This window comes from Aulonocara stuartgranti (assembly GCF_965226115.1).
Source record: "Aulonocara stuartgranti genome assembly, chromosome: 22".
NCBI lineage: Eukaryota > Metazoa > Chordata > Actinopteri > Cichliformes > Cichlidae > Aulonocara > Aulonocara stuartgranti.
In genome coordinates, this window is record NC_138957.1 from 19,963,608 (window position 1) to 19,987,026 (window position 23,419).

Below are 23,419 nucleotides of genomic sequence, written 5' to 3' on the forward strand. Positions count from 1 at the left end.
ATTCATGAAATCATTTAAACTTTCATTGCACAGTGCTTTGTATCCTACCACACTGTATCTGATGTTGATATAGAATTAGTGCATGAAAGGCAGTGAAATGTACCCACTTTTTTTATCCCCACCAAAATGTTTCATTTCTTCTTCTGTGCTTTTGATTAGTGTTAGAGCTTCATGAGCGAAAAAAAAAAAAAAGTTTTCCCCTTTACTGATTAAAAAAAAACAAAACAAAAAAAACCATACATCAACACTTCACACATTTAGATACTGGTTTATGTGCATTTATTTTTCCTTTTTCAAACATATTTTCATGTGCAGCATTTACACAAACATTTTAAGTGTTTGAGAATCTTTTGGCTCATTGTGTTTTAAAGATAGTGCCTCAGCAGTGAGAAAGAAATCTGTATTCACAATCTTAAAAGGAAACCGTGTCAACATATTTCAGCACCAGTGAAGCTGAAGTGCAGCTTTATTACTTTTATCCCATGAGGGGTCCCTAATATAATGTCCCAAGAGTCTAGGTGTTGTTTCTAAGTATACGCTGTTGACAGTGGGTGTGTGGTAAGCGTGAAGCAAAATGCAGTTTTTAAATTATATAAAATAATGGGACAAAAGCAGAGATGCATTATTTTTCTAATTTTATTGATGGTAATTACCCATGGTTTAAATTTTATCACTCATCCAGTAATAATCATGGCTTTAAAATTAAACTGACTTCCTCATCACCCAAAGTCACCCTTGTCCATTTAAACACGCAATAGAAAAATATATACTTAATACTTTGTACAATACTGGTTTTGGTCCAAACAAAAGTGGATCAGAAAAGCCAATATACCTTTAGTCACCAAAGGCTCTCCAATTTGCATTTAAGCTCCTTTTAAATGGATTCGGGTAACTTTGAATATGGGAACTGACATAATAAATTCTAAAGACAAAAATGCCGAATGCGGAGTTTGTAACACAAAAAATTCAACTTCACAGATTAAAAAAAAAAATAAATCACTATTTACAGGTTTTTATAACAATATTCAAAGGCAAATTAAGAGAGAGAGAGAGAGAGAGAGAGAGAGAGAGAGAGAGAGATAAAGGGAGAGTAAAAGGAAATCAGGAGGAGGGAGGGAACCAGAGAGAGACAAGGGGCCACAAGAAGCAGAGTTGAGGAGCGAACCAGAGAGAAATTAAACATGTAACAAGAGTTTCGAAATTACGCATTTACAAAGTCCTAAAGGAGGTGAACGAGGGCGTAAGCCTCCTGCCTGGTCCATCCTCCGCAGTGCATGGATGCGTTTTCCCCTCTCCCACACCCCGCCCCTCCTTCCGTCCTCCCCTGGTTTTTGTTTTAAACATTCATTTGCTTGTTCACCTGTGGCAGTGCTAGCTAGCAACCCAGGTGAAAAAAAGAAGAATTAAACAAAACTCTGTCGTTCAGCTGTCATACACACACCGCCACACAACCTCATCATGTACAAAGAAACCAAACACACCTCAAGTCTGTACATAAGAGGAGGGGAGAAAACAAGCACTCTGCATTCGTCACAAAGATTAAACGGTCATCCCTGTACATACAGCACGCTGCGCTGACGCTGCAGATGCATCTCCACCAGCACCCTGCTGCCTGTGACGGAGCAGCAGTTTGCAGGATTACCGCTGGAGATTGGCCGCACAGCTCTCACTACCTCTCTGCATATCACAGCTCATAGCCTGATCACCCATACTAATTAATAAGTCTACACTCTGCAGTTTTTGTCTTTGTAATTTTTATTACAAAAAGTCATGCCTAAAGTCTAGCAGACATCTGCCCGTGTTGAAAATATAGATATGACAGTCTTGCTTGTTTTTTTATTTTAATATCGAGTGTGGGGGATGTTTGCTTGATTGTTGTTCTCTAAGTCAGTGTCATTGTTCGGTCAACAGTTTTTGTGTAAGTGTCAAATCCTGTGGGGTGGTCTCACACATTAAAACCTCCCATCTGCATGTGAAAACCTGTGAATAATCAGCTGAGCCAAAACCCGACATAAACCTCGCCCACCCAACCAACCCCGAGCACAGAATGATGCGCCCAGTCTCTGCCCTTTTCCGAATGGTAGCAATTTCAGTGTTTGTCCAGTTGAAACCTTCCAGAAGTTTATTCAGGCTTTAGTGGGGATTCAGTCGAGTCATAGTAACGTCTGAGTTCTTGTCAAGACCGCGACAATCTACTTTCTGCGCCGCACTGCTGTCTTGATCTTGCGCCCTGCGATTGCTGGCTGTCCACCTGAAGTACCAGTGAATGATTTTGTAGACCTGTGGGAACAGACACAAGTCCCGTTAGAGCATCACCACATACATACACAAAATCATAAATACTTTGTGGCTGAATCTACCGAACTGCACATCAAATATCTGCACTGCAGACAGCTGACTCTATTTCTGAATACATATTATACAATGCTCCCCTGGGGGAGCACTTAAGAAAACATTTAAGCAAAAATTCTGACTGCCAGTGCTACCTCTCAGCCTGCTAGGAGAATTCATACCTATGGTATGAATTTCAAAATACTGTTTCACCTTGTCCTGAGGTGCTCTCATTCACAAGATAAGTTGAGGTCATTGATGGTCTTACTCTTCCAAGATGTTTTGACGATGTACCTATGGTATCAATTTAAAGGCCCTACGCCGCCTCGTTCTCAAATGATAGCGAATGACAGGTGCAACTAGTGACAGCATCTCACATACATCGATGGTAGTATCATTTTTCTATCTGATTTTTATTATTATTAACATACACTTATAGATAGCAGCCCAAATACCACTCTTTAAATATTTAATTTAGGATATTTAAGGCACGCTAACTTGGATTTAAGCTGTTTTGATGTGCATACACTGGGAAAACTTTACATATTAGCTGTAAACTGAGAAAAAGCAACATACCCAATATTGAAAGTCGGAGTTTGCCCAAAGTTGAATCCACCTCCAGGTGCACCTGATTGGGGAGCGATAGAGGGGTTGGCAGGGGGAGCAGGGGAGGCTGAAGATCCTGCTCCGAAAGTAAACACACCTGAGGTGTTGTTGGTTGTAGCTCCAAATGCACTGGTTCCTCCAAACTGAAAGCCTCCACCTGATTTAAAAAAAAAGAAAAAAAAAAAAAAAAAAAAAGGTGTTACATTTTAATGTCACAACTAAAATCATGAGGCTCGAAAGCCAGCCACTCACCTGGTGCGGGATTAGCACCTTGCCCAAATACAGGGGTGGGGTTACTCTGCTGTCCAAAGGCCGGGGGAGGATTGGGTTTGGCCCCAAAAGCTGGGGTCTGGGAAGGTGTGGCTGGGAAAGGAGATCCGAAAGATGATCCAAATGAAGGAGTTTGGTTGTTCCCGAACCCAGCAGAGGGAGCCGAGCTGAAGACAAATGGGGTTGGACCTGCAGATGGAGCTGTGATTGAAAAAGAATAGAAAACATAAATACATATGTCGATCATAAACAAATTGATCACTTATAATACCTGATGTAGATACTTCATAGTTACAGACCTGATGAGGAGGCAGCAGAGGGCGCTGCTGCACCAAAATTGAAGGTGGGAGCAGCAGCAGCAGCAGCAGCAGGAGCAGGAGCAGGAGCAGCAGCAGCAGCAGCAGCAGCATTGGTTGGAGAACCGAAGATGAAAGGCTGAGCTGGAGCAGGAGCAGAAGTGGAGTTGAGAGGCGCAGCTGAGGGGGCAGGTGGCTGGCTGTCCTGACTCTGGCCAAAGATGAAGTTTTTAGCTGGAGGAGCGTCACTGGAGGCCGCAGCAGGCTGACCAAACATGAAAGTGTTTGGAGCTGCAGAGGGAGCTGGGGCCGATGTGGAGGTGCTGCTGCTGCTGCCGCTGGCAGCACCAAACAGACTGGGAGTTGGGGTGGAGGACGATGAAGTGGTGGAGTTGGTGACATTGGTTGGTTTACTTGCCAGGAAAGAAAAAGCTGGTTTTGGAGCAGCAGAAGCAGGTTCTGTGCAGGACGAGATCATGACAGAGATCAATAAAACAGCAGAAAACAGCAATTAAACCCACAGTATCCTTTTAAGGCACCAACACACATGTCATAGCAATGAAAGACAAACAGATGTTTCCAGGTTATCACACATCCTGAGGTCTTAGTAATACAATGAGAGAGTAGAATGTTTTTTTTAAGCACAAAAGACCTACACAATCACAGGGTGAAAACGTGGATACTTTGGCATCTTCTTGCAAGAAAAAGATTAAAATTTTATAAAATGAATCTACTGAACTGCAGCAAGATACTGAATCCCAGAATTGCTTAAGCATTTTTTATGATAGTAAAAGAAACTGCATGAATGGTCTAGAAACCACAATCTACCCAAAGTGCTGTTAAGTGACAGAAATTTAAGTACCTGCAGCACTTTTTCCAAAAGCGAAGGTAGGCTTTGGGGCTTCTGAAGATGATGTTTCATTCTTGTCTGTTGACTTTCCAAAAGTGAAAGCAGGTGGAGGTTGCTCTGTTGGAGCATTGGGCTTGCTGAACGAAAAGCCACCAGTGAAGGCCTGTGTAGTATCTGCATCCTTACTTGCAGCAGCAAAGAGGAAGGTAGACGGAGCAGAGGAGGTAACCGCTTCCTTCTTTTCCTCTGGCTTACCAAAGGTAAATGTAGGAGCAGCGGGTTCTTTAGCCGCCTGTGAGGACCCAAAAGTAGGGACTACTTGTGGTGCACTGGTGGCCAAACTCGGCTCCCCCAATCTCCCAAATACAGACCCGGCTGTGGCTGCTGAGATGCTGCCTGAGCCGGTGTCTGTATATGCTGTGTCACTCGAAGATGTTTTACTGTTACTATTTTCTTGAGAGGAGGGAGGCGTGAAAGTAATGGAGGATGAGGAGGTTGTCGAGGTGACTGTTGTTTTCTCTTCGGGTTTTGAAAGTCCAATTGTGAAGCCTCCCTTAGAAGAGTTGCCTTCTGTGCTAGAAGATCCAGTTCCAAACGCTATCCCACCGCTAGCTCCAAACTTAAACCCAGAACCTGCAGCAGGCTGGTCTGACTTTTTATCATCACTAGAGGCAGCCCCAAATTTAAAGCTCTCAGACGAGCTGCCAAATTTGAACCCTGATGTAGCAGTAGTGCCTTTAGAAGTGGTTTCTGATGAGGAGCTTCCAAACGGTACTCCAAATTTGAATCCACCTGATGAAGAAGACGAGGTCGACTCAGTGAGCGAGCCTCCAAATTTGAAACCCCCTGCTCCAGATGCTGAAGTACTGTCTGATGTGCCAAACTTAAAACCTCCAGTACTAGAGGCAGAAGATCCTGAGGTTCCACTGGTTGAGGAACCAAAAGTAGAACCAAAGGCTGAAACGAGAGGACACAATTAAAGAGGGAAAAGTGATGTAATGAAACAACAACACAAGAGAAAACCTTTTAGTACCCTACACACTTAACTAGTATTTACATGCTATTGAAAAATACTGCAAGTAGAGTGCATTTATTACCCTTGGGTTCCACTTTAGCTCCAGGTTTGCCTGCCTGACAGGCGACACACTGTACATCAGATGCTTTATTCTGCACAAGACAGACATCACATTCCCAGGCTCCCTCCGGCTTCTTGAACTTTTCTGCCAATCCCAACACAGGGGCACTGCTGGTTGATGAAGAGGCTCCTGCTGATGCTCCTGCACAGTCAATGATGAGATCATGAGGGAAAAAAATAAATACATTTTATATATATATATATATATATATATATATATATATATATATATATATATATATATATATATATATATATATATATATATATATATATATATATATATATATATATAAGTTGAAAAACTGCAAAGGAGAGCTGGTGCAACCTAAAGCCAAGATTCAGCAACAGAAAAGCAACATTTTTAATTCATTACCTGGTTTAGCACTCGTGCAGGCCACACACTTTGTGTCCTCTGCTTTGTTCTGCACCATACAGGTATCACATTCCCATGCACCCTCAGGTTTTTTAAATTTGTCTCCAAACCCGGTGAACTCTGTAGAAACTGCGGCTGCAGGAGTAGATACAGTCTTAACCGGCGAGAAGGCCGAAGAAAGAGTCAGTGAGGGTTTGAGTCCCGTTCCGGGTTTGGCCGTTTCGCAGGCCACGCACTTTACTGCATCCGGTTTGTTTATAACAAGACAGGTATCACAGTCCCAGGTGCCGGCAGGTTTGGAAAACATTGTGCCAAAACCTGTTGTGGTTGTAGTGGTAGAGGTGGTGTTAGTGCTGCTGCTGCTCTCCAGCCCAACAGAGGTGGAGGGTGACTGTTTACTGTCCATGGATTTGGATGAAGACTTGGGCTGTGGGGCTGCGCAGCAAACACACTTCGTGTCTGACTGCTTGTTCGGAACCAAACAGACATCACAGGTCCAGTCTGCTGAGGGTTTGAACAAACCACCAAACCCCGTTGAAGAAATGGAGGAGGTTGCAGAGGTGGAGGCGGGGGCAGTGGACTGTGTGGACGTCTGCTGGGGAGTAGCATCGCGAGCTGGGGATATCTGAGCGACTGGAGAGGCGAAACCTGAAGAAACCAGAACATTAATTAAAGCAATGAACTTCAAAGTCAAACATCTGAAAATTTTTGATAACACAAAATACAAAGACTAACCAGGGGCTTTGAGAAGATCGAGGACGCTGCCCTGCTTCAAGGTCTTGGCTGGTTTGAAAGGTCCTTCAAAGTCTTCTGTGCTTTTTTTTACAGCTGCTTTTACTGTAAACATGAAAACATGAGACCAAAAACTCATTTCAAGGTTTCTCAGTTGATACAAACTAACAGGAAGCCAGAATTCATGATTTAGGCTTCAAAGAGCTCACTCCACAATTACTTCTAACAGGGTGACGTCATGTGCGGAACAGCGCTCCTCTGCCAATAAACGTCAGACACCAGCATGTGAATGTTAGAAAAATGCTTAGGCATAGAGGAAAAGTACTGAATTGGACTTGTAGTATGAAATGTTTTGCATACTCAATGTGAGTAGAAGGAAAGCATACAAGTAGAGCAGGGTGATATGGCCAAAAATATTTATCACGATATATATTTGAAAATTTGCGATAACGATATAACTGACGATATAATTGATGCGAGACAAAATACAAAATACAACTCCACAACTTTACTAGTGCAAAAAACCCATCCATTTATTTTCACTTAAACAAGCAGCTGTTTTTAATGTGCATTAAAGCTATATAAAAATTTAACAGTGCAAATGCAAATTCCTTGCTGAAAGTTTAACCAAAGGCATTTCCAGTAGAAATGGGCTGACATATCCTGAGCATAACCATGTATAATATCCACTGAAGTTAAAAAGAGGTGCTTTGCAACATTAAACTGCAGTGTGCCAAATAAAAAAAGTCAAATACATTTTTTTTTTCAGAGTGCACCATAAGGTGCACGGGATTATAAGACACATTAAGCAAAACAAAGCAGTCAGATAAATCAAATTTTATTCAACTCATTCTTCTTGCTTCCTCCGCTTCTGTAACATTGATTCATTAATGCTGTATTCTATCACAGCTGCTCTATTCCCATGTTGCTGCAGTATATTAATGACTAACCTTCTATTGTGGATGGATTATCTCAGTTGTTCTCCTGACTGAAGTTTGGTCCGTTTACAGCATCCTGCCATGCGATTGCATTTGTCTCTAACCATCAGGAACCCTCACGTTAGCTTTTACTAAGTGGAAAAGTATTAGCGTTTATCCTGCAGCTTCACTGTTTATGTTATGCTAACATAGCTGTGTCGCTAGCGATCACGTAGCACATCATTATATACCAGCTAGCCCAACTTCAGTAACCCTACAAACGTCACCGCTGTTTAGTTTTTTGTCTTCATTTATGTTGGAAGTGACAGCAGAGCTGTACGTTTGAATTTTTTCAGAAATCTCTCAGTCAGAACATGCAATATCATGCTTAGGTAACTAGCGAAACTAGCGAGCTAACTTCCGCTAGCTTCCTGCTAACTTCTAACTCCGTTAAATGTAATAAATTCTGTTTTCATGGATGCCTGGAAGTTAAACTTCATAGTTACACCTGGTAAAGTACTTGGTGGGTATACTTGGTGGGTATCTGACAGACAAACACCAAACCAGTTCCACATCACTGAAGTGGCACCATTTTTACAAACTGGGTCATCCGTTTCACTCAACGATTGGCTTTCCCCTTCTCATTCTCCGTTGCCGCCATGCTTTTTCAGCCATGTGCGTATGAAGAAAAAAGGCACTGCGCATGCGCGTTTTACCCATATTCTATCGCAATATTTTCTTTTCTGATTTTTTTAATTTTCTTGCCTAACATTGTACCGGTATTACCGTGAACGGTATAATATGGCCCAGCCCTACATACAAGTATGAGTCCATTTATCATAAATCATTTCAGTAGAAGGAACCGCGCAAAATGGGTGCTTCACTCTGACTGTACTGTGTCTTCTTTGTGGCTGCTCACCATCTTTTCTAACTGTCGTGCAGATACACATCACACTGCACAACAGTAAAATTTCAGTACAACACACATTAGCAAGTGCTCACCAGCCGACACCATGCTGCACGTTGCTCAATACAATCAAATAGTGCTGCCAGCATTAATCTTGTGAAAATTAGGTTAACGCCATAACTGCATTAACGAGGCAAATATCCATTAACGAGCTAACCGCGCTGACATGTTGACGCCTTGCTGCCCTACGCACAGGGCAATCCGCGGCAACTTGTTAACAGATTTGCCACATTAATGCAGTTATGGTGTTAACGTCATTTTAACGAGATTAATGCTGACAGCACTATTTTAAATATACTGTCACAATGTATGTGAAAGGGCCTCTGGCATTTTTGTGACACAAAACACTTACCTGCTGCTGCTATGGGCGTGGTCAGCTTTCCATTCACCATAGAAGGACCCAGCTTGGCTACAGGTGCACTAAAAGTAAATCCAGCCTACAGAGAAACAATTATCAATTTAACCTTCTAAAGCAAGGTTGTGTAATTATTAAAAAAGTAGAAAAAATACTTACAGAGGGGGAAAAGGAAGGTGGGCTAGCAGCAGTGGTTTTGACAATAGGGGAGGAAAATGTGAAAAGTGGTGTTGAGGCTCTTGGTGGATCCTGTAAAAGGTGAAAAGAAAAAAAAAAACCCTAATTGGTGCTGACTGAAAAGCATTATTTCAGTCACTTACTCACCAGTAAAGTCAAGTTGAACTAGTTCAAAGTTTGTTTTGATGTCAATTAACAATTGAGACTCGCAGTTTTATGACAGAAAAACGCTTGGATGCTTTAAGACGTACCTTATCTGGGACTGTTTCCTTAACAGGAGTAACAGCCGGGATCTTGGGAGAGGAGCTAGTGGAAGTGTTGAGCGGCGGCAAAGGAGAAGAGAAGCTGAAGGTGGGTAATGCAGATGTGCTGATGGGAAGTAAAATGGCCGGGAGCTCTGGCACCTCCGCAACCTGCAGTCAGAAAACAAGCAGAAGCAACACGTTATACCTTTGTTTCTCTTACTGGATGAAGACTGTGATAACTTACAAAAAGATCACGATTAGATAAATCAAGATCTCACCTCATCTTCCAGACGTTTGGAGGAGGGCCGAGCACTGGTCTTCCCTCTCTTCATCTTTCCTCCTCCAGAGCTCACGCTGCTGACTGCAGGTGTGCTGGACAGAGGATAAACTGGTCCACTAGAACTCTTTGTGCTAAAAAAACAACAACAAAAACAAACAACAAATACAGGTATAAACAACCATTTGAATCATTTAACTTGTCGTGTTTTCTTACTTTGAATAAATTGACTAAAATAAATTAATTTGTGAGATAAATTCTAAACAAGATTTTTAAGCAGGACATAAATCTGAAAATGTAAGAATAGTAAATGGACTGAGGAAACTGTTACCTCAGTTTCTCAGAGACAGGAACATCGTTCTTAAGTTAGACTTGAACCTGATTAATCAGAGTCACTGTTTTACCTTTGAGATGGACCTGGGGTCGCTTCAGGAAGCTGTGGTGATTGTCTTGTGTGCTATGGGAATAATGCAAAAACAAAGGGATTACAAACAGTTTTTATATTTGATATATTCTGACTGGCTACAGTCAAATACAGAAAAATCATGGCGGGAGGCACCACCGTGCAACTAACCGTATCTCTTGCAGTCCTGTCTACAGCTCGAGTCACTCCTCCGGGGGTTAAAGTAGGCCTGAAGGACACAGAGCGGTTTCCTGACACAGAAGCAGCAGGAACCACAAGTTTTTGCACCGGTGGAAGGTTAGAGTCCATCTGGATTTAGGAGAAAAAATAAAAATAAAAATAGAGTTAACTGAGAGGGCAGTGTTTGATTCTTGGTCTTTTCTGTGTCCATATTCAGAAACAGTTCATTCCTTTCTACTCAAAAATGAAACCAATCTGAAATGTGAACATCAACTTCTCTAAACATTAGAGCTGGGCGATAGAACGATAACGATATGTATCGCGATATAACTTTTACTCGATAGAGAAATTAAGCTATCGCGATAGACCTCGCCGCTCTTGTCCTCAAAGAAAAAAAGAAAAAGAAAAAAAAAGGTCAGCCAATCCAAATTAAGTAGCGCAGAGCCGAACCAATCACAGCCGCAGCGTCACGTCGCGTGGCTTGTTACGTACAGCACAAGTGCCAAGCCGCACGTGTGTTTGTTTGGGAAGCAGCCAGCGGGTAATGGAGCCAGCGCGTAATGGAGGAAATGAGTGTGCCGACTAGAAAAATCAACCGAGCGTGACCGAAGAGAAAACAGATGATGGTTCCAATGCCGGAGAGATTGTCAAACGGAAGAGCCATAGAAGTTCCGTAGTGTGAAGGTATTTCGGCTATTTCAAGTCTGACAAAAAACAGAGTAGCGTGCACTGTAAATTGTGCCGAAAGCAAGTCTGGAAATACAATAAACTGGTGCATGCGTCACACTGTGCGCCACGTTATTGTTTCGGTGAAATGAATTTCTACAATACTGTCACTGTTAATTCTACTCTCTGCAGTGTTTAAATGCTTACATATACACACAGTTACTGTCCCTCCACACATACGACTCGGTTCTGCTTCTATGCCCCAGCTTTGTTTACTTTTTCCCACCGAGGCTTCTAGACTTCTGATTGGCCAACATTTCTGCACGGTTAGGAATCTAGCGCCACCTGCTGCTTTGGCATGTTCATAGCAGCGTTTTCCTTCATTTCTGCCTTTATGTGTGGACGGGATTATTTTTTAAAACGAAAACGGAAAATCTCCATTTTCAAAAATACCCGTGTACGTGTGGACGTAGCCTCAGTCTCTGACTGGAAGCGCTAATTCGTCATTCGGCTTTTGTCAGACTAAAGTAACTGTTAAAACTGTTTGAAAAGCTAAGCTATACAACAAGGAGAGATTGAGAATTTCCTTTTAGTTCTCAGTTTATTTGATATTGACAAAAGTTAGTCAGTTTTGTCTGTTCTTCTGTAAAACAAACTAAGATTTATTTTTAGAATTAATATTTTGTTTCTAAGTGGAATTGACAATTTAGTCTGTTTTGTTTGTTCTATTTTGAAACTTAAACGCTTTAGCGGCTGCCTTTTGTGTAGTTTGCAATATTTGCCTTTATTTATCTGAAAAAGTCTCATGTTCCTTAAGTACATCTACCCTGTTGAACTTATTATGGGAAATAAATATTTAAATAAAAACAAGCTGCTGATTATTTCACATTTTACTTGTGAGCAACGGCACATTTAAATCTTACGAATATAGTTATTTGGCTTATATCGTGATAGATATCGTTATCACCTGAAATGAAAAAAACATATCGTGATATGAAAAAATCTCATATCGCCCAGCTCTACTAAACATACATAAAATTGTACTTCAAAGATAACTTTATAGCAATCCTTCAGATGCTGTCATAAAGAAATTGCAATGTGGACCCACAGAGGACTGTCAAGATTATATTTTAATTTAAAAATATGGGGTTCGTATCAGGATTGCTTATGTAAGACTAAAAGAAAAACAAAAATAAAATACCACTGCCTCAAGAGGCATAACCAAGAAAATTCTAGTAACTGCTTGGTTATATTTTGAACCATGCCAAGAGTAAAACAGAAATTACACATGAAAGCCCTGGTTTGGGTAAGCAGGGTTTCTTGTTCAGACCTGTAAGGGTGAATACACCATTGTTCTGCACTGCAGCTGTTACAGCTGGCAACGCCTGACAGTTATTACTGAGGACAAGTTCATTCCAGAGCTGGCACAATTTAACAATGGACAGCACTTAATACAGCGCACATTAACACCATTTCATGAGCCTGCCAGAGTTTTGCTCACAGGTGTGTGAGGACACATAAGAGATACACACAGAGTGAGGAACAGCTGAGGAGACTCCCGTTAATAAGCGTAAAGGAGACCAAACCGGTAGGGGACAGAAATGACATGAAGACAAATTGCAACAAGTGCTGCTGCACTTGTACAATGATCTCCTGTTTGTATCACTAAGCACACTGCAGAGGACACTTGAGAAATGTAGATGTTGATCTGCAACCACAAGCTTTCACCCACATTCAACACCGTTATTAACGAACCAGAGGTACAAGGCTAAAATTGGACAGCTATGAGCTAACTAAAATTTTGATGGCCACATATATTCTAAAACTGGTACTTACCCGTTTCCTTTTAGACAGGAGATGTAACGCATCTGGATTTACACCATCCACTGGCTGCAAGACAGAACTCAAGTGAGAACTTTTTGGGCTGGATGTGGTGTCAGTATAACAAAATATAAACCAGCTTCTCAATGTCTGGGGTGTTTATCCTCACATCATGTGCTGCAATGTACAAAGTGTCACAGATGTGTATGCTGAATATTAAAAGCTCTTACTGGTGACAGTAAGGGGGATGAGGCTGCTGCAGGGATTCGCTTGGCATCCTGTAAATGAAGACAAATAAATGTCCATCAGGTTTAAAGATTTTAAGCAGGAACACCTGCCAGAACATTTCGACAATGTTTATATTTGCATATTCACTTCCGTGTGGGACACCAAACTAGTATAATAAAAAGTATAATTTCATCTTGCATGTGTGTACTCACAGCAAGTGGGCTCGACATGCGCTCCAAAGACTGCAGGATGCGTCTGGCTGTGGCGCTGGTTACCCCGCAGGGCTGAGCACCAGCAGGCTTGGCCTTGATCTGTCTCCTCACCGGGGCCTGCATATCAGATAAACTACTTCAGTCTACAGTTTAATCAATATTCAAACTATAATGTCAGTATCACAAACAAACAACTTACTCCAACATCTTAAACATGCTCTATGCAACATTTATTGTTTATTAAACACAATTATTGCCAATATATGAGCATATTATACCTTTAACCTCTCTAGCATTTTACACCCAACAGCGTGTGGACTGGTGTCTGTGCGCAGGACAAAAATTGAATGCTGTGCCTCCTTCTCATTCACATCACCAAAAGTAAGCAACAACAGCTTTGAAATGGATTCCAGTAACCACTTATATATTTCCTTGTGCTGCCAAATACACCGTTTACAGCGATATTTTCATCATCATTTGTATTATGGTGGGCAATCTTACATGGCAACACATGGATGCAAACAGAAACATGAATACCAGAATGACGAGTGGAGCTGAGACAGAACACACATTGTAGCTCGGAAAGAGAGACCGGTGAGTTGAGACAAATGAAGGATCTTACTGCTAACCCAGTAACTACCTCTGTATCAAGAACTTTGTTTAGTTACAGAAAGTCTGACAGAGACCAAACTGTACTTTGCATATTATGCTGCACAGTGGTCCGCACAGTGGTCCGCAAAACGGGCCACCACAAACCTATTCGACCACCTATGAAAGAACCATATGAACGAATATGGAGCAAGTTTACGAATGAGAAACAAAAGAACCATCACATGGTCAAAATAAATCCTAGAGTGAACCTTTAAGGTACAATGTTTATATTTGATGTTTTGTATAATAATATTTTATGCTGGGTCTTTAATCATTTAGTTTTAAGAAGTATTTTAGACTTTATAAAGTCGCATTTTTACATTCTTAAACAGTTGCTCATGAGTTTTAAATAAAAGAGACAAATAATCGTATATGAATGAGTAATGTTCAGTCCTGAGTACAAAATTTCTCATGTAAAACAGAAACATATCAGGATATGAGATTTTAATCATACCACACAGTCCTAATAGCTTCCACCAAACAGACTCCAACACAAACTCAACAAACACAAAACTGCTGTGGTTTTGAGTGCCATTTTGCCAAAGGCAACATTAGCAAACAATCAAGCCAAGGTTGGCTAGCTACGTGCTACATCTGGTACCAATCACTGTGGTCACAAAAGCAGATAATCCTAACATCAGCCAGACAAAAAAAGAAGAAGAAGAAGAAGAAAAAGGACTTTATTAGATAAAACTGTCTACCTGGATAAGCCGGACTACATTACACTACCAGAACAACAGTCTACATTAGCAGGGCATTCATGTGTTTTTCTGGATCAAATCCGACCCTCAGAAACTACTGCAAACTACTACAATGTTAGACAATCCAAAAACTCCTGATATATAGACACTTTTTATTACAAGATTAAAAATATACTTCAGTGCAACCCATGTTTTCACTGTTTTATTCAACACAAGCTACATTAAAAATAAATGCAAGCACACCTGTAAATGTAACAGAGTGAATGCATGAATATTATGTTTTACAAGGGTGTACCAACCAAATAAAAAATAAATAAATAAAATACAACGCATAAGACCTACTGCGATAGACTGCTACTCGGTGCCATGGTAACAATAAAAGCTTCTGTTTTAACACCATACATGACCATCATCTTGCTCACCTGATACGGTGTTCCAGGACGACTGCGCAAGCTCCTGACTGCAGCTGCACCACCATAGGTGGTCTTCCCGGGGTAGAAGGGTGAATCTCCAAGCTGGCTAGAGTTCAGCACAGTGCTGTTTAAAGTGGACTGGAACGGAGGAAGGTAAATATAATTCTGAGTCATTTTTTCATACATTCCTAAATTAGTTATTATCCTAATTTATGAGAGGGCTATTTGTTATGATTTACTTTACTTTAACTCATGAAATAAGAAAAACATTTCAAAATAAATCAAGTGCAAAGTTAAACTGCAAATATGTGTTATAGTGCCTTCAATATACAATGAAAGTCAAAGGTATACTATGACTTTTACTGGTCAAACCATAGCTTTCACATATTCTTAGAAGTTAATTTATTATAATCTCATGTGGTTTTACAGGGAATTACTAACTGTTACATTAGAGCTTCCTAAAACATGTCCGACAAGCTCAGACTTGTATTAGGCGTTACTCTTACCTTTTTGTTTAAATATTCAACTGTTGTTTTGTCTTGTTAAAATCAGAGCTAGACTGAACAGCAATGCTACTTGCTATGAATTGGTTGGCCTCAAAAAGTAAATGTAAAGCAGCCTAACATTACTAAAGTAATCTTGTAAACAAGATATTGTCTCTTAGAGGGATAGTAACAGTGATTTTACATATTATCTAGGGCTGCCACGATTAGTCGACTATCAAAATTGTTGACGGCTAATTTAATAGTCGACTTTGTAAGATCCCAAAAGATGCAGGAATAAGTAGTAGAATTTAAGAGTGTAATAGCGGACTGAAACAGAAGATGGCAGCACTGCATGTACAAGGATGCCAGCTGCCGTTAAACCCCGAAGAAGAAGAAGAAGCTGTGTCCCAGAATTCATAGCGCGGCCCTGCTCAGTTTCCAACAATGGCGGCAGCTAGTTAGTTTTAATATTACTCTTATTATTCTTTCTGGGTCACAAAATAAACGTTTAGCATATTTTCAGGCGAGAATGTAGCTGTGTAAACCTCAAATATCTGCTCAGTTTATCAAGACACCACATATTTTCAAAAGCGCTCCGACGTTTTCGGAGACGTCTGTTACCCACCAGCTCGATAGCTAGCCGGGGTTCAAGGCTCACTAGAGCCCGTGAGAACACCGAACTCCCGGCAAATTGTTTTCAAACCCACCGCCCTCTTTCGCTACTCAGGTCAAACGTGATGTACAAGTCACTTAGATAACTTAACAATGTTGTTTGGCTTTTTTCAGTATTTATTTTATCGGTTTGGCTGAGATTTTTTTTTTTATTTAACCTTTATTTAACCAGGAATGTCCCGTTGAGATCAAAGACCTCTTTTTCAAGGGAGTCCTGGCCAAGAGGCAGCACATTTCAAGACAAATACATACGAACAAACAAAGTTAAAATTACACAAAACAATTACACATTATTGAGGCAGCCTGTAGGCCTTTGAGTTTAGTTTTAAAGTTATAGTTTTTACACAGATGTATAAACGTCAAGCAGACAACTGATCATCAGAAGTGTGAGATGGTAGAGAATATACTCCAGTGTCCTGTTATATTTTAGATAGCAAGGAGCAGATGGCTGAGTTTATTAAACTTCACCGAGACAATCAGCAAATTTCATTAAAATGTAATAAACTATCATCTTGTCTTTATTTTTAGTTAGCACATACCTTAAACACTTAAAACTGTAAGCTAATGATAGTTATATAAGAGCAGATGCATGCTGGTGCAATAAGCTGTACGTTGTACGTCCAATAGATGCATGATCTGATTAGTCGACTAATCGTAAAAATAATCGGTAACTAGTCGACTATCAAAATAATCGCCCTAATATTATCCAACAAAAATATCACTGTAAATTTATAATTTAGAGCTCGAAGGATCAACATTTGACTGCACTTCGAAGCAAAGATCAGCACATTTACATGAAGCTGTTGTGATAAGCAAGCTTCACCCAATCATGTTCCTCACTCATCTCATGGCACCCTGGTAAAACATGTATGAAACTCTTTTTTTAAGAGCTTTTTAGAAACATTACATGCTGAGAGATTCAGGATCTTGTTGGACAGACAAACACTCACATTGGATGATGTTCCAAAGACAGACAGGTTGAAAGCAGGCTTTTTCAGGCTGGACTGGGAAGGTTGAGGTCCAGAGTTTGTTCTGTCTGTCTCCGGGGACCAAAGCTGAGGAAGTGATGCCGTTTTAGAAGTGGGGACATCTGAAAAAGAAAGAGATACTGAAAATCTCTATAATTCAAGAGAGCACTAGTGTGTTAATCTAGCTTCTAGCCGTGGCTCTATAGGGCTTTGAAAATCTGTCCAAAAAGTGTGGGATATAAAATGTAATTTATTTATTTATTTTAATTACAGCACTTTGTTTTGGTTATGTGGCTGAGTTGTTTGTATATACTAGATCCCCTCTACCTGAACTGCCCATCCACATATGCAATACTTATTTGATTGCATTTTAATCTAAAAATGTATCCAAAAAGCAAAATCACCAGTTCTGCTTAGTCTGAGGCGAGAAAAACAATGTTTATAAGAAGATCATAAAAATCAACTCAAATTATAACTTTTACGTCAAATCTGTTCAGACTCCCTTTCTTCATCCTGTAATTACCTTACTAGCTGTGCTAAACATGGTTTCATCCCACGAACAAACAGTATTCAAAGGGTAGAGTCCTGGAATAAAGAAATCAGCTTTGCATATGCAAATGTATGGAAGTCCAACACATTGCGGTCAAGGCTATATATGGGGTTGTAGTTGTGTGTTTACATTTAAACAACAGTAGCCAAATAGTCTGAACACAGACCGGTTTAACGGCACAACAGATCCAAAGAACTCAACACTGAGGCTCAATTCACTCATCAACTGAGAATTAAATTTCTTCTAACTGCTCCACTATCTCAACCCACTTTGGAGGAAAAGCGAGTGTATGCAGAACATTGCGGATTTCATGTTTGTAGCTGCCACTTTTTAAATATTTACATTATGTCAGATTACATTACAAAACACTTAAACACACAAATCTGCCATCTATTTACCCTTGTCAGATGCACGGGAGGAGAATCCACTTGTGGTGGAGATGTTATCATCTTCATGCTGTGACAGGTTATCCTTAATCTCTTTTACCAAGGAAAAGCCAGTGGAAAAGGGTCCAGGGGCTGAGGAGGTGGAGGGCTGTGAGAAGAGGCTACTGGAAGCCCCCAAAGTTGGGGAGGAGGCATCCAGTGGGGTGAAGTGGAGATGGGAGCGACTAAGAGGAGGTCGCGAGAGCACATATTCCTGAAAGTTCAGGGATGCTCTGCTTGTTGAGGGCTCTGTGTAAGAAGGACAAATGTGACAGGTGAGCTCAGCAATACAAAAAAAATATCACCACTAACCATATGATCTGAAAGACCCCTCACCTGTGTTACTAGTACTTGGCTCTGGGGAGTCACGTCCATCGAGGGGAGGTGGTCCCTCTTCGCTACCATTAGGAGGAGGAGGCGGTTTGCAGTTTTGCTCTGTCCCATGTATATCCACTCCTCCTTCAGGAGCATCGCCATTCTTGAAATATTTCTGCAGCCAGGAAGGAACGATGCTCTTTACTGTGTCTGTCACTCGACTGATGAGGCCTGACTGCTGCTGATAAAACCAAGAGGAGGGGAGAGGAAAGAGTCAATAAGGGTGTAAAATAAATAATATTTAAATTAAACATAAAAAACAAACCAAGTCAGTATTTGCAGCTGTTTCATTTGAAAATTCCTTTGACAATTAGCACTGGACACTATGCAATGTATGTAAAATAAAATTCCCTGCTAAAAGTGTTGCTAGTTGAGTCTTGTGGATTTTTCACTTTTAACACCAAAGCACAAAAAAATCCCATACTCAGTCAAAAGACCTAATAAACTTGTGGTAAATCAACTCCACATAACCGAGTCATAAAAACCCTGGACATTGCAGATGAGCAAACTACAGCTATACATTGGATTTTTTTATTTGAATCAAGTGCACAGCCCGTCATTTGCAATGAGACTCTATTCGTCTTCACTGGCGCAAAACAAAACAAGCACAGAAATTGGGTCAGGCACTGTGCATGCTTCTGTGAAACACTGAGCAAGTGACGTTCTGCACTGTACTCAGGTCAAACACTGGATGAATTCCTGTCGATGCAGAGGAGTCAAATCTTCTAAATACCATGCATAGAAAGTAAATGCATTTCAACACCCAGTTATACTGGGACACACATTTTATGATTTGTAACTTTTTTAAGCCATCTCTGAGAACAAAACAATCTACAATTAATTTAGTTCCCCTCATTCTTGTCTCCCTACTCGGTAGCTCATCAGTCTATGCAATTTAGCTCTGGGCCTTGTATTCCAACTTCCCAATCTTGGACTGCAGTTGACAACAGCAGTCCTTAATTTGTCCTGCAGAAGAACTGTGATTCACTTTAACTAGAAACTACAGCAACTAGAGAGCTTGGTCATGGACCTCTACACACAGCTCACTAAGGCTACAAAGCGAGCTCGACCATTAGCAACTGCAGTCCACAATGATGAAACTCATCCACAGCAGGAGACACTCAGTGGAGAGCAGCTAATTAGTGCTTAGTGATTTTTTCCGAAATATAAGCTATGATAATGCACATTATCAGAAGTTTAATTATTTATGAACATACTACAGGTGACAATTTGTGTAATTATTAAACCACAATAAACATCGGTCATAATTTGACATCTTTGAGTTAAAAAGTCATGGAAAACAATTAAACACAGATAAATTAAACTTTTTTTGCATGTTAATCTATAAGTTCTTACATTTTAGAATTTTTTTTAATAAAAAAATTTGAACTTTATACAGGTTTTCACATGGCACGTTACAAGTTAATAATTTATGCCCATGAGCAACTGCTATTGCAGTGTGCATATACTCCCTGCCTCTGCCACAAAATACAACCTAAACACGAGGAACACTGTGCCCTCATTGATAGCACTCTTCTTGTTTTAGTGTAAAGTAATGACATAACTGTAGTTCTGTCTCTTTGGCATACTGGCAAGCTAATCTTCATACTAAGAAGGTAAAAAGGGTGTTTTCACATATCGATCTTGGGAAATTTTTCTACACATTAATCAATTCAAATGAAAAATATCCACCCAAAAGTTTGTGTGAGGTCAGACTGAGCTGATGTGAGGACATTCCAGTGCACTATTGAGCAGTCTTGCCTGCGTCCTAACTCATTTATGCTCTGCTAGCTTCATCAGCTAAACCAAACAGAATATTTCCAGCAGTGTTAATATGTCTGATATGAACTGTTTCATACTGACTGCAAAATGTGAGAAAAGGAAACTTCAGAAAGCATCCTGACCAGAGACACCAAATGTGAAAACAGTTCCAGAGAGAGGACTGACCGATCTCTCAGCCTGTAGCTAAGTTTAACAAGAACCTGCCAAATTTGAAGCTATGTGGCAAATAGACTTTCAGCACACAGACCATTTTACTTTTGGTTTGTTCTTAAAAACAAAAGAAAACAAAAAAAACTCAGCCTAGCAGCCTTATTTTCAGTGTGTAACCTGAAACAGCAGGTGAAAAGATTAGTCTTCTTCAGATTTAAGCTTTTTGAACAGGTGATGTGATAAGTGACTAAGTGGATTCTAAATTGGTGGTCTTTTGATGCAAGAAGACGTTTATTGAAAACATTTATTTAATGTAAAGTCTGGTGTTATTGCTGTACTTGGGTGTCTTCATATTAAGACATCAATGCTGTTTGTGATAAGAGAAGGCAGAAAAGGAAGCTCTGAGGAAAAGCACCAGCTTGCAAGTGCATCTTTTGGAGACACCATGTACCCCGCAGTGACTTTCAACACTTGATAAGCTATATATGCTCCTTCCTTCCTCCTTATCTATGCCACACACCTGTGGGGCACCCTGTACTTTACCCTGTGTGCAAATACACTAGTGTATTCACATGTGTATAAAATGTGAAAAATGAGCATAAGCACCACCATAGTGTTGCTTTTTTTTTATAAAAAAAAAAAAAAAAAAAAAAAAAAAATCATAACTGTAGACACAGTAGCATAGCTAAGACCCAAGAGTGTTGCACGAACTGCACGTCAACCTCGAGAAGCCTGAAGTGAACAATATCTAATTAAATTTGTGCTCTTATAGTGAAGCCAGCCCGACTGTTTTGAAGAATTGCAATCCTAGAAGTGAATCAAGACAGAAACAGCACAAACACTGCATGTCTTACCAAGCTCCTTCTGCTTTCTCAACAAAGTGTTGTGTAAACAAAACTGATGATGAAAAATTAAACCTATCTTTTAAACTGTAAATAAGATTTGGGTAATTGTTGTTTGAGGGTGAGTGAGACTTTACTTAAATATGAAAGTTCAAACACTTCTGCATCATGTGCTATTGAATCGATGCACAATTTAAAAAGACTTAACCTTGACTCGCATGTTACAGAGGTGAAAAACTATTCAACTTCTTTTTGTGTTTCATGCCACAGTTTCATGTACTTGTCTTCATTGTTACCATGAATGCCATTTCTATTTTAACACTATGTGCGAAGTCAAAAGGGTACATTGCCATGGGATCAATGCTGAATTATGCAAAATCTGGGTTGCTGATTATGTGAGATATGCTGTTAAGAGCTGTAACATGACACTGGCACGACAACAGCAGAGCTTGGAAAATTACATGAATCTTCTTTTTCTGCTGTTGGTTAACTGGTGCTTTTAGGTAGAAGTGTTAATGTTTTTCTGTGTATATGCATTATCCCTATAACAGTCTGGCGACCTGCCCAGGGAGTACCCTACCTGTCGTTCTATGACAGTTGGGATGGGCTCCAGCCCTCTGCCCTTGTGACCCTGAATTGGATTCTGGTCAATTAGCAGCTTAATAAATCACTGCCACAACTTGTAAAGAGTCAAACATAGTCGTATGAATGCAATCAATTATAATGCTTGATAGAAATATGTTGATTATACTTGATTTGTGATATTACCTGATCCAGAGCATCAAACACGGGAGGAAAACAAAAACCATGAAACCCAGAAGAGTCGAATTAAAAAATGTGTAGTATTTTGTTTGTATAATCAATATATCTTGATCATTAATAATATCTATCCAAAATCCTGTCTTACTTGAAATTCATAAATGTGACAACTTTGTGCTGGTGCTGATGATTGTACAACTACGACTATTAAAGACGATTGTCAAGGAAAGTCGATTGTATATTTCTCGAAAAAAAGAAAGAAAGGAAGAAAGATTTCCAGTTAATTTGCACTCCAGTAGCCAATACACTTGTAGTTAACTGGAGTTTTTTTTAAACTGACAAAAACACAAAAGTACACAAGATAGTCTTAGCCACCATTAAGATCACAGGGTGGTCTTAAAGCCAACAATACCGCTGTCCAGGCGGCAAATATACCCACTAAGGTAACCATGTGGGTTTCCAAGCAGCCAATGCTCTCTGCGCAGTTCAGCTGGCTTTGATTTGGCTAACGGTGCCTAGCACTTAAAAGGTTTCCACCCAGCCCACCAACACAAGCTTAAAATGGAAAACAGTTATGTGTACCCCGAGACAGTTGTTACTTAGAACCAAACCATCTTGCCACGTCTACCTGCAACAGTATGACGCCTCAAAACTTAAGAACCGAGGACAACAATGCGCCGTTCCCCGAAACTAGCGTCCACTAGCACTAGCTCCATCGGCTAACGGTTAGAATCCTACTTCCTCGCTTTCTACGAACTTTGTTAACAGTTAAAAACTCACGACTTCAGCAAATGTTGGCCATCTCAACTTCTCGCATGTGAATGAGCACTTAATCAACACTCGTAACCTAATGTAAATGACACACCGTGTTGCGATTTGACTGTCAAGCCCGCCTGCTTTTGCTAACCTATGAGCAAGTTAGCTAGCCTTTAGCCGTTAGCATTTCCTGTGCATGCTAGCAGCGCGTGGAGGCCACGAGCACTAACTGCAGGCCACAAAATGTCTCCAACTAAACAATAACAAGACCTCAAGAATACAAGCATTACAGTCACTGTACGGTCCTCGAAACGGGCTTTAAACTTAAATTGTTCATTCTGTTTACCTGTTTACTCTTGGCGTAAGGTTTAGCGGCAATATGATATCTCCTGCTTCTAATTTTCCCTCCACCCGTGGCCGCCATGGCTCTGTCGTCTGAGTATCTTTCGGTGTTTCGGCGCCGGATAGCTGTCATCCAACACAGTAGCCACTCTCAAAGGAACTATGGGAAATGTAGTTGCACAACCTAACAAAGGAGGTAAACTCGACAGGTCAAGCCTATGGCATCATGGAGATAATTATTATCATAAGGGTAATACGAGTAATTATAAGGACATTTGTACATTTACATTGACCAAAAAATAAATAAATAAAAAATCACAAGTATACGGTTAAACAACATATATTTGTAAGGGGAAAAATGAGTTTTTTTCCTTTTGTCTAGGCATTTTCAGGATTTTTTTTAAAATGATGTTGTAGGGGGGAGGGATATGGAAGCTTGTTTCTGCCACTGAAAAAAGAAAAATATTTTCTGTTGTCTGTCATTCCAAATATTGACTTAAGAAT

At 40.3% G+C, this 23,419-nt stretch overlaps 1 protein-coding gene across 2 annotated transcripts; it reads right to left on the reverse strand.

The window, feature by feature from the left end:
• Window positions 1-618: 618 nt before the first annotated feature.
• On the reverse strand, window positions 619-23,048 carry nup153 (nucleoporin 153; the record flags this gene model as incomplete). 2 transcript variants are annotated; one of them, XM_082520935.1, is made up of 22 exons in its annotated part: window positions 619-2,280; window positions 2,908-3,094; window positions 3,190-3,408; window positions 3,507-3,962; window positions 4,366-5,310; window positions 5,451-5,630; window positions 5,865-6,512; window positions 6,600-6,701; window positions 8,833-8,917; window positions 8,995-9,084; window positions 9,264-9,425; window positions 9,536-9,668; window positions 9,939-9,991; window positions 10,109-10,246; window positions 12,620-12,673; window positions 12,835-12,882; window positions 13,045-13,161; window positions 14,819-14,947; window positions 16,917-17,056; window positions 17,883-18,158; window positions 18,246-18,462; window positions 22,920-23,048. In XM_082520935.1, 22 exons carry the CDS (start codon window positions 23,046-23,048, stop codon window positions 2,193-2,195), a joined length of 4,596 nt encoding a protein of 1,531 aa, XP_082377061.1. In that variant the 3' UTR covers window positions 619-2,192. The 2 variants fall into 2 exon arrangements, with proteins under 2 accessions (XP_082377061.1, XP_082377060.1); XM_082520934.1 differs by having other exon boundaries at window positions 18,246-18,465.
• Window positions 23,049-23,419: the final 371 nt, after the last annotated feature.